At 37.2% G+C, this 12,518-nt stretch overlaps 2 protein-coding genes across 8 annotated transcripts in view; both read right to left on the bottom strand.

The window, feature by feature from the left end:
* The window catches only part of LOC105217340 (zinc finger protein jing), a 262,663-nt gene extending 252,913 nt beyond the window's left edge, over positions 1-9,750 (bottom strand). The window contains exon 1 of the mRNA XM_054233301.1: positions 7,351-9,750. Coding sequence (XP_054089276.1) covers positions 7,351-9,125 — 1,775 coding nt within the window. The 5' untranslated portion in view covers positions 9,126-9,750. The remainder of the gene's footprint in view (positions 1-7,350) is intronic.
* Positions 9,751-10,985: 1,235 nt separating this feature from the next.
* Positions 10,986-12,518, bottom strand: part of Pld1_1 (phospholipase D2) — a 51,618-nt gene continuing 50,085 nt past the window's right edge. For all 7 annotated transcript variants that reach the window (XM_054233308.1, XM_011182506.3, XM_054233307.1 and 4 more), the window contains one exon: positions 10,986-11,880. The gene's annotated coding sequence lies outside the window, so the exon portion shown is untranslated. The remainder of the gene's footprint in view (positions 11,881-12,518) is intronic.

Consider the following 12,518-nt stretch of genomic DNA (forward strand, 5'->3'; position numbering starts at 1 on the left):
ATATTTTTTTCGTTAAAATATTAATTTTCAGAAATTTCCAGAATCCAAAATATTCAATATTTCGTAAATTTTAAAATTTTTTTTCTGCAAAAAAATTTCTACAGCTTCAAAAAAACACCCTCTGCATAAATATTTAAAAAAAATGTTGAATTTGTTCGAATTATTTTTCTATATTTTTTCGAAATTAAAATTTTTACTCCAAAAAGACACTCTCCAATTACCTCTTTAAAAAAATATTGAACATTTCATCATTTTTTTTTTTCGAAAAAAATTCTACACCTCCAAAAAACACCCTCTACATAAATATTTAAAAAAAATATTGAATATATTCCAACATTTTTCTATATTTTTTCGAAATAAAATTTCTTTAACTCCAAAAAGACACCCTCCACATACATATATTTTTTAAAAATATTAAAAATATCATGAATTTTCTCTATTCTTTTTTTTTAATTCTATACCCCCAAAAAAGCACGCTTTATATTTATATTTATCAAAATAAGTATATATATAATCATTTCCAACACGCTGCCCCCCTTCCATCGCTCGCTACCATGCTTTGCGCCTAAAAGCGTGCTTCACTGCATTCTTATGAATTCATTTCACTTGCTTGCGATGTGGCACGTCCTTCACTTCAGCGCTGCCGCTGCTTATTTTCTTAATTTTTTTTTTGTTGTTTTTATTGTTGCCATTTTCTTTTTGTATTCACAAGTCACACAAAGTTTCAAAGAAAAAGTCATGAATATACCATATGTATGTCTCAATGTAGGCAATGTAGCATACAAAAGCAACAAACAACAACAACACCAAAGAAAAAACACTAAGTTGCTCGTCGAGCGAAATAATCATAATAACAAAAGCGCATAAAAGTTCATAGCAGCGCTTAGTGTGAGCGTGTATGTTGCAAGGCAAAGCAGAAATTAGAAGAGTGAAAAAGTTGCAAGCAACAGCAACATAAATAGCAACAACAATAGCAATCACGTAGCTTAAATAGAACAACAATAGTCGCCATCGTCAATGTCGGCTCGTCGTTGTAGCCGAAGTCACCTTATTGTTGTTGTTATTGTTGTCGTTGCCGTCTGCAGCAGCCTCAGTCAGTCAGGGACCTTCTCCACGCCATCGCCATTGTTGCAATACAATGACCCCCAACCGACAGCGTGTATACGACCTAGTAGATTGCATGAAGAATACATATATACATGTGTAAGTATGTATATAGTAGTAAGTATATATGTATTTATGCTTAAGGCCTTACAGCATTTAGGAAAGCATGAATTTGTGCCTCTTTCGGCTCACCTACTTTACTCTACACCATCAACATATACATTCTCGCAAGTGGAACTATTCAAATTTGTGCTTTGCATAGGTGTTCCACATGTCCATATGTAGTTCTATATGGTCTATAGCTCTCCATGAAGTGTCTATTTATTACGAAATGAACGAGCGCATCCCAACTTAGCTTTCCGAGACAATTGTGCACTTTAAAATGATACCGAGAATATGAGGTAATGCAACCATCTTAGAGCCAGGCAAAATAATTCGTTCACTTTGGAGGAAGGAACTCAAGAACTATATTCTTCAAACTCTATTCTACAATAATATCGAGGTTTCTACGCTATTCAGATGGTGTTCCTGGAAGCTGTAGTGACTCGAGCTCTATCTCTCGAACCGTTTTGGAGTAAAAAGAAAAAAATTGAAAAATATAATTTTCGGAATCTCAGAACCAATAACAACTACTTGAGAGTTATAAAAAGAATAATTGAGATATATAAACTTTATTGGCATGAAAGCTCCCGAGGAATGATTGCAAAGCTATTGATTGTTATTATTGTAGAAGAGTAAAATGTTCTGCATTCTTTTTAGCGGAATACTTTTGCAGTTAGGTACTTAGCTCGAATATGAACTCAAACCGATTTCCTTACACATAAACTCGATTATTATAGAACTGAATAAAGGCTATCGGTTCCATCGACCTTATGTAGAAGATGTAAACTTCAAAGCTCGGATATGACCCGTTTTCTTTATCCATAAACCCCTTATCCTGATACTGAAACAAGACTCTCGGTCTTATTATCCTTGTGTCGAAGATAAAACGGACTAAGAAGAGTTACAAACGAACGGTACTGAGCTGGGATATTAACCGAACCCGATTATTTGATTCAAAAACCATATTATTATGAGACTGAATTATGATCCTTGATTCCATCATCCCTGTTTTTGAAAATGAAATGAGGATTGAGAGCAGTTGAAGAGACTTCAAGATTAGTCTTTAAGATTCTGCACCAACTACTTCCAGCAAACTTTTCATTCCACTTTTCGTTTGAGTGTAACAAAAACCATATCTAAAAAAAAAAACCTAAACACAACGAAGCTATGAAGCATAAGCCGAACAACAGCAACAACACACAGTCAGCAGAAAAGCAGCAACAAAAAGTCAAAGAAATGCGGCACAGACATGTGAATAGGCCGAGCAAGCAAAGCAGCAATAAAAGTGAAACACACAGAAAAAATTTACAAAAACAGCAACACAAGAATAAAACAACAACAACAGCAATAAAGAACGTGCAACTAGAAGCAGAACCTAAGAAAGAGTATGTAAACAAAAGGCAGAAAAACTCGAATCAAAATGCGAAGAACAACAATAACATATTTAGCAACGAATACAACAACAACAAACACATAACAACGACCAAATCAAGTATGAACAATTAAAACACCAACAACAACAAAACGCACATTAATAAATGTCGATACTTAAGAGGAAAAGTAATTGCCGGATTGCAGGAACGAAATTAACGCAAAGCGACTTTGGCTAACAAATGCAAAGAGAAAAAGTAGAAGAAGCAGCGAAGTGTAACAGCAACAATGTGCAGGCAAAAACAACAACACAAGCAAAGTAGTAGTAGAAACGCTTGCAAAAATGGCAAAAGCAACAAATACATTCAGTATGTTACAGATAGCAGAAATGGCAAACGGTAGTGCAACAACAACAACTAACAATGCAACAACAATAAAACTAAACAATGCAACAGCAACAACACCAATAAACAATGCTAAAAACAATAAACGCCAACAAATTTATTGCAATAAAAACAATTGCATTGCATTCGTTGGTGTAACAATAACACGAACAACAACAACAACAACATGATTTTCAAAACTTATGCTAAGCGATAAAAGCAGCTGACCAAACAACACGCAACACACAACCGGAGCAACATTCACTGATTACCATATACACACGTGAATATATATACATACATACATGTAAGTGTATATATGTATATAGATATATAGAGTATCAAGCGACTATGCAACGACGAACGTGCCTGCCTGCCATTACCTGCACCGACGAAGTTCACAAAGTTTTTGTTTTTATGGCATTCTTCAAGTGATAAGTGCCAGCCAGCGAGAATGTATGGTCTGGGAAAATTTGCTTTTAAACGTGTAACCAGATTTATTTGAGAAGCTGGCAAATAATTTATTGTCGACAAGCAAACGCTTTTGTAGCATACGAACCACATTTTGATTTGGTTCCACAGCTATAGAGTTGCAGTTCTTAGCACGGCATGGTAGTCTACAGAGTAGTTTGTGAGATAAAATAGTTGGTAGCGCGCGAGAATCTACAAATACGTGATTCTGAAGCGACAGATAGTACTAATTTGAGTTATAAACTTTAAGTCTTTCAATTTTTTGAGTTCTTCACTTGTATAACTTAGGTTCTGAAAGCAGTAAGAACCAAAAAATCGCATATTCAATTCACCAAAACTGTGTTTCTTCGGCAATATAGCAGATTCTACCTTTATACGAAAACAAAGGTTGTTGTTTTTGTTGTGGTAACGTTGATCCAGAGGGAAAGAAAGTGTAAGTATAATTATCATTGAGGTTATCTAACGGTAGGTCCAGGAAATGAACTGTTTCGAGGGGTTCAGAACATAGCGAGAGGAATGTTGGATGAGTTCAGTTCGTTGGGCATGCCAAAAATTGGTTAGTGTTGAAATTCCCACAACAGCCAGTTCGACGTTACTGGAATTGACCCGGCTTTTATCCGTACAAAGGCTTGTATTTCATCGAACTAACCCTGTTTGGATTGGTAAGTTTTCGAAAACAAAGGTCTTCACATACAATAAATTCAAGGGTAAGAGTATCCACCCAAGTACGCTATGAAACTATTGGAACTTCATCGGACGATTTGATTTTCCTGAAGGAAGTCTTTTTTCAAGTAAGAACCAAAAAATCGCATGTTCAGTTCACCAAAACATATTTTCTTCAGCAATATAGTAGATTCTACCTGTATCCGAAATTAAAGGATATTGTTGTTGGTGGTGTAACGATGATCCAGACCCCAATCGAAAAGAAAGTATAAGTCTAGTTGTCATTGAGGTTCTTTAACTGGAGGACTAGGAAACGAACTGTTTCGAATGTTGGATGAGTTGTGTTGGTTGGGCATGCCAAAAGATGTTTATTGTGAAATTCAAAGGATGTTACGACGATAAAACCCCGATTAGATCGGTAAGTTTTTGAAAACAAAGGCCTTCACATACAATACATTCAAGGGTAAGAGTATCCAAACAAGAACGCGGTGAAACTGTTAGAACTTCATCGGACGGTTTAATTTTCCTAAAGGAAGGTATAAGATCAATGATTCTTGTGACAAATATTACTAAGCTGGCTGAAAAAAGAAGACCGTTAGAACTTTGTTCTATATAATATTTCAAGATGGCTTTTCCCATTCGCAATTGAAGGAACTTCAAGTAAGTCCTTAGAAACTAATGAACTGATCTTAGGTTTAGATTTGAGCCAAACTCGGAAAGAAGGTTGGGAATTATCTGTATAAAATAGGTACATAGGGTACATTGAGGTTTTAGATAAAGCTTACGATACGTTTTTTATAGTTAGAACATAGGATGAAGCCTCATTACACAATCCGAAACTCACTTCGACCAATATATGAAGAGATTAATGGCAAGCCAGCAAAATAAGAAAATGACAAATACATTATTTTTTCATTATTCAGTACCTCTTAATAGATCTCTACTGAAGTGTATTTTAATTTAGAACCTTTGTTTTTTGGATTTTGTGGTTGTATGAAGAAAATTAGATGATGGAATAGGATAAGAGTTTAAGATCATGCAATCCACTTCCCACTTCTACCTAAAATGCAGAATATATATTATATATCTGTATCTGCAGCGCAATTCTTCACTTCTACTTATGGGGTACTCGTCCATGCAACATCCCATCTCTGCCTCCATGGCAAATGTTTAATTATAGACAAATTTCCGCAATTAAAGCGCACAAATTGAAAGAGTTGTGTTGTAGGCGTTGCAGATAAATAGAGCCAAGGCAGCAAACTTCAAATGCACAGTTGGTGGGCCGTACAGCTGGGTAGGGTGCGCTGTTTGCGCGACACTTAACAGCAAAGCAAGCGCTGAAGTGACGCTGACAGCGTGAGCATGCAATTTGTATATCAACTCAAGAGATCGACAAGCTAACAAACACACACAAACACTGAGACAATGTGTCGCATGAACAAATTGACAAAAGTGGCATATGTATATATGTATACTCTTCACTTCAACTGAGTGTCATGTGTGCTCTGTGCTGACGGGGCGTATGCGCAACCAATTTGGTTTGCCATAATAAATGCAGTTTGCAGCGCATTAAGCGCCCACACATTCATGTGCCATAAAATAATGATGCGCGCTGCATTGAGAGATAATAACAATAACAACAACAACAGCAAGTAGAAAAAAAGCACAGCCGATGGCAAGCTGCCATCAGGAAGTGAGCGCTGTCGAGTGCCGACATAAATATGGGGGAGCACAGTCTACGCGCTGACAAGTTGTTTATGGATCTGAGGGGTACACAGAGTGTGTTTGTTGCTATATTTTCTACTCAGAGGCGTGATTTTACAATATTTTGAAAAGCTTTAGCAAATCATCAAGAATTATTTATTTTCTACTTTATTTTGACACTTTGTTTAATTGCCGCTTTTATTGCTTTCAAAGCAATCGCAATTAATTCCTGGGCCCTTTAAATGTGATTTAGCTTGCGCTAAGCAAAATATAAACTCAAAAAAATCACATGAAAAATATGTGCAACTTCACGTGGAATTTATCTTGTCGGCTAATCCCCGTCCAACTGCTGCAAGCACACGTAAAATTTAGAGCAAAACCAATGTGGAAAACAACCACAAAAAACATTTTTGTAAACACTCTCACGGGAAATCGACAGTCATGCGCCATAAATAAAAATATATTGCATAGAGTGCTCAACGATTGGCCGACTTGGTCATTCTTTAGTGCCATTAAAGTCATGGCTAATATTTATTTTGTGCACGGCAAACAGGTTTCCACGCTGTTTGCCACTTTGGAGAGTGAAGTAAATGTGTGTGGGGTTTCAATTTATTGGTAGAGGAGTGAGACTGTTTTTTTCTATTTAGAACAGAAATTCTTATTGGAGATATTCTGTGTAGTAGTTTGGTGGAAGGGGAGTCCAATAGAATGAAGATGGAAATGAGAAAAATATATGGATTCTATATTGGAGTCAACACCTAGGCTTAACTAACCGAGGCGTACTTGAAAGTTCAATAAAATCATAGCTTCTCTAATCGACGCTAGAGGGCGCTCTGCTCTCCAATCTCCAAAATCGACTCTATCTTAACAGAAATTGTGCCGTCTTACCCTAGTCGGTGCTTGAAAAGAACAGAATACTGCTGAGAATCGGTTCTGAGCTTTTTAGGGAACATTAAACCGAAGACCCTGACTGTTTAAAAAACTCAACCTCAGACCTTGAATGTATTATTCTAATGAGAAGCTCTTTCCTAACATAAAAACTCGACATCGCAGTCGTATATTCATATAAGGATATCGAGATCCTGACTGTTCTAAATCCTTAACCCCAGGCTTTGAATGCATTATTCCTATAAGGAGCTCCATATCTAATATAAGATCTCTGACTGTTCAAAACTCTGATCCTCAGACTTTGAATGTATTATGCATACAAGGAGTTCCTGTCTTTAGCATAAGATCTCGAGACCTCGGTCTTATATCCATGTAAGGATATCGAGGACCCTGTATGTTCAAAACCCTCAACCTTAGACTTTTAATGTACTATTCAGATAAGGTGCTCTAAGATAAGATCTCGATAGATATTCAATTATATATAAATTAAAAGATAGATAGATCAAATACGACCCAAAAGAGACCGAAGACAATGCCAATATCTGAAGTTAATTGACACGCCGAACAAAACAGCTCTGTCAAGTCAGATTCTACCGATCAAAAGTTATAATTTCTAAAATAACTTAGACTACGAGCTAACTTAGAGATCTACTAGATCACTCACCTGTCGGAAGATTCTGATGAATCACAACGATCCGTGCAGCGTTTCTTCTTGCGTTTCTTCTTTGCTTGATTGGCGGCCGCCAATAGCTTGCTGGCCGCTGTGGCCGTAGCACTATTGCCGCCGCATAAAGCGCTCGTCAGCGCCGAATAGACGACAGCTTTGAGATCGCTGCCGCTCTGATGACGCGCGTAAACCGAACTTAATTTATCCGAATCGAGAAGCGCGCGTAAATTTTCCATATACTGTTTTTGTTGTTGTTCACTTAGTAAACCGTTGGAATAAGGTGCAGCAGTGCTCATTGTTGTTGTTGTAGCAGTTGCGGCTTGCTTTTGACGCTTGCTGAGCGCAAAGTAATGCGCCGTTAGCGGTGCCACCGAGGCAGGTGTAGTGAAGTTATTCAATGTTGTTGTAGTGGAGGCATGCTCAACGGTCTCTGTTGCTGCTGCAGCAGCTGTGCGCTTGGTGCCGCGCACTATGCCAACACTGCCAACGGTTGGCGTTGTATTGCTATTGCTTTTGTTGCTTTTATTATCGACAGCAGACTTAGCGGCTGTTGGACACAGCGCCGATGAGGGTGGTGGCAGTGTGGGCATAGGGAATTTTATTTGCTTTTGTTGCTGTTGTTGACTCATGGCGTTCAGCAATGTTGACACGCAATTAGCGTTGCTGTGACTCAGTCTATTGCTATTGCTTTTGTTGTTGCCAGTCTTACTGGCACTTTCCCTCTCAACGCTGCCAGCCTGATTAACGGCATTGTAGGTGTTTGCGGACAATTTGCTGTCGCTACGCGCATCTGCGTTGCTGCCACACGGGCTAATGGAGGTGTTGCTGTTCAGCTTGTCTACGCTGCTCTTACATAATGGAGCTGCTGTGGTGGCATTGCTGACTGCTGCCTTTATTTCACCCGGCTTGGCTCTGTTGGCCGGCGCTTTTGTGCCCATATTACGCTTGGCGGCGGGTTGTAAAGTGAGATCTAAAATGTTGTTGCATGCCTCCGCATCTCGTTTATCACCGGTCGCTGGCGACTTCTCCAATTCTTTCCCATGCATTTTGCTTACACTAACACTACTGCAATTGCTGCTACTACACGCTGTTGCATTGTTCGATTTGGCAGTGACTGTGGTCGTCGTTTCTTTTTTGATTGTCTTTGCAATGCTCACGTTGCTGCTATTGCTATTGCTGGCGTTGCCTAGAACCGCGGCAACAAACTTCTGCTGAAAAGTGTCTATAAACGTGCGCTCATTCAAGCCAATACTTGCAACACCAACGGCATTACTGAGGCTATTATTGCTGCTACTGCTGCTGGCACTACTACAGCTGGACGCGCTATTGTTGCTGCTATCATCGTCGGCCAATCTACGCCAATCGGTGAGATTCTGTTTTGCTTTAGGTTTGCTAACGCCTCCGCTACTGTTGTTGTTGTTGTTGCTGTTGCTGCTGCATTTAATGTTATTGAGATTTGCGCTATTCTTAAGCTGATCGAAGAGTGAAAGTTGTGGTGGCGACGACGCAACGTTGGTGGCTGCAGTTGCCTCTATTGTTGTAACAAATGTGCTGGAGGTATTTATTATGGCAGTGTTGTTGTTGTTGTTGTTGTTGTTGCTGTGGCTATTTGTTGTTAGAACTAATTTATTGCTTTTAAAAGTTTCGTTAGCGTTACTACTGTTGCTAGTGTTATTGTTGTTGTTGCTGTTATTGGTGTTGGTTGTATTGTTGCTGGCAGTAGTATTGGCGTTATTTGTTATTATTGTTGTTGTCTTTAAGTTGGCAGACATTGTTTGTATGACACTTATGCTTAATTTCCACTTACACACACATAAAATGATGCTTTTTTCTTGGTTTAAGAAATATTGCACCCATTCGAAATTGTATTCTTCTATGCACTTATTGGTTTATTACGCTTTTTGTATATTATTTTTATCAAGCTCAAGTCAGTTTGGTTACCTGCTGCATGCATCTTGCCACTTGTTGCTGGTTTGTCACTGTAGTTATGCTAGCAACATGTTGTGCAACATTTTTTTGGAAAACAATTTTCTTTTCACAGCAACAGCAAATATTAAGCCAATTTATTCACAATTTTTTTTTCGAAATTATTATTTTTTTTAAATAAATTATTTTATTTTAAATTTAATAAATTATTTTTTAAAAATTTTTTATTTTAAAAATTTATTTTCTTTATTAAAAATCACACTTTTTCTCATTTCGATACAGCGCACCGCTTCCACGCACACATTTTCAATGGATTGCGAATATATTTTAGCCAAAATTAATTAATTTGAATTCTTACGTGCATGCATTACTTAAAACTGATTTTTCTTATGTTTTTAAGCAATAATTTTAGTTAGAGTTTTTTATGCAATTATTAAAAAGATATTTACTATTTCAAATTCACACCATTTCTATTTTTTCATAATTTTATTACTCTCCGCATGCATTAGCAGTAACTTTACAAAATCTGATTTTACTTTAGCACTTGCTCTGTAGCTCTCAATATAAATTTTTAATATTTTATTCTCAATTTCTCACTTTTACGAAAGTTCATACACTCGTTTTTGAAAAAATATTCACAGCAAACACTTGATTGCATTTATTTTATCTTAAACTTTTGCTTAAAAACACACAGCGCCAACAGCAGCTTAATTACTGCAGAAATTTTCTAAAAATTATGTCTCTATTTATCTGCGTTTCGTTTTAATTTTTTCAAAAATTGAACGCATTTCTTTATGTATTAATTATATTTACTCAAAACTATTTGCAAATCGTATTAAAAACCTTTTTCAATATTTTTTCGAATTATTTGAAATTTTTCGAATATTTTGTTTTCAGTTTTTCACTTTTTTACTTCGGGATGCCGCACGTTATTTTATATTTAACTGTATTTTTAGCACAAAAATTCACTTTTCACTGGAAATTCTACGCAGTTCTCAACACTTTCACACAAATATTTATTTATTTAGTATTTTTTTGTAATTTTTTAAATTTTAAAATATCAATATTTTTTTCAATTTTGAAAACTTTTAAATTTTCAAAATTTTTAAATTATCAATATTTTTTAATTTTCAAAATTTTTTCAATTTTCTGCACTTTTTCAATTCCCCACAAAGTTAAGCTTCACTGTTTGCCTGCGCTCATTTGCCGTCGGCTTACTGCAAGCGTTCAAAGCGTTGACTCCAACTTTGCTGCTGCCTCTTGTTCTCGCCTTTTCAAGTTTCGATTTCCGCTGTGCACGTTGTTGCCGTTGTGCTGCCACAATTGCCACTACTGCTCCACTGCCCACACTACTGCTAGTTTGGTTGGCGCAGCCGCTGCTACTGCGCCAACTGCAGTGGCTGCTTTTTTGCTGCTGTTGTTGTTCTAGTGTTTTTCGCTGTGTTTTTTTGTTGTTATTTGCACTGACTTCGACAGCAAACAACTTTTAACTTCTGACTGGTTCTGACTCTTTGTCTGCTGTTTTGTTTTCGTTTTTTCTGTTTCTGTTTCTGTTTCTTTTTCTGTTTTTGTTTTTATTTTTCTGTATTTTTTGAGCTTTGTGAATTTCCGAAATTCACCGCTTGCCTGCCGTCTGGCCGCAACTGTGGCTCTGGCTGCCTAATAACCTGCTGCCAGGTTTTTCGTTTTTTGTTTTTATTGTTCGTTTTCTTATTTATTTATTTATATTTTGCACGGAAGGGTTCAAATACAACTGCAACAAGTAACCGGTTTCACGCGTTGTTTGCTTTTTTCGCATTTCAACTTTTTATGCACTTCACACACACACACACACAGGCACACTAATGCTGTTATACGTGGTCGGCTTATAATCTACTCGTGCACAATAGCTCTTTGTTGGTCGTCGCACTAAATGGCCGCCAATGCACTTAGAATGAACTTAGCCGCTGGCTACTTCCTCGCCTTCCGCTTCGCTTGTGCGGCCGTCAGCCTGCCTGACAGTCAGTCAGTTGTTCGCTAATTTCGCAAAAGAACTTCTTGTTCGTGGCGTTTGCGACTCTGCGGTCGGTCGCCTGTGTAAGCGCGCTGAGCGTGTGAAAAATTCTAACGGTTCGCAAAACGTCAGCGAACGCATAAATTTTACGGTAATAGATTTTTTCACTACTCGATGAGTTGCAATTTGTTCTTGTTGGTTTTTATTTCTATTTTTATTTTTGTTTTTTTATTTTGTTCACTTGCTTGCTCACACTTAATCTTATTTAATTTATACAAAACATGAATATGCTGGCAAACACACTTTGTTGTTGGGGCGTAAATTACGTGAACGAGCGTGTAGAGTTATAGTTTAAGTGATTTTTGTTGTTTTTAGTTATGGTAATGCGTTGTTGTTGTTGTTGTTGTTGTTGTATTAACATATACAAAATTAGTTTGCTTTGCATTTTAATGAATATGAATGAACGCGTTGGTTGTTGGTGGATTTTTTGTTGTTGTTGTTTTTAGTTGATTTCTTGTTGTTGTTTTTTTAATGAATTATTCAAATTTCTATTGCCATCACTCTTCTTGAACTTGAACACATTAGTAAGCGTTTGTTTGATTTTTTATCTGCAAGAGAGACAAAGTTAAGACTGGTTAGTGTTTAGAAGACTTGTTTTTTTATCGAAAGTCCATTATATTTACAATAAAAACAATTTAAGTGAAAAAATATATACAACAATAATATGAATTATGTAATTAAAGGAACTATAAAGAGCATTAACGATATCACAACGACTGGTGCTTAGTTGACTATGTTAGGTTAGGTTAGGTTAGTGGGTAGATCTCTGCATATTCCAAAAGAATTCACTTGGACTGTTTTTCGCTTCTTCTTTTCGCCAAACGCTTGGAATCTGTTACAAACTTTTTGAGTCGGCTAATGTCAATTCCACCTAATTCGCGAGGTTCGACGAAGGTGAGCCGTCAAAGGTTTTTCAACCTCAGTCTGGCAAAAGCCGGACATTGGAGGAGGAAATGCTTAGATGATTCCACCTCGCCTTCCTCCTCGCCTTCCTCCAAACAGCTTTAGCAACTAGCATCTGCCAGGATTCCGCATGCGTACCTTTTGGACAATGTCCAGTAAGAACACAATAATCGCGCCTGTAGGAGCCTTGCTGAGAGAAAGCAGTTCGAAGTACATTTTACGCTCCACTGCGGACCAAAAATACCTCGAAACTGCATAGGTACTGGTTTTTGTCTAGTATCTT

The sequence above is a fragment of the Zeugodacus cucurbitae genome, chromosome 6, assembly GCF_028554725.1.
Source record: "Zeugodacus cucurbitae isolate PBARC_wt_2022May chromosome 6, idZeuCucr1.2, whole genome shotgun sequence".
In the NCBI taxonomy this organism is placed as follows: domain Eukaryota; kingdom Metazoa; phylum Arthropoda; class Insecta; order Diptera; family Tephritidae; genus Zeugodacus; species Zeugodacus cucurbitae.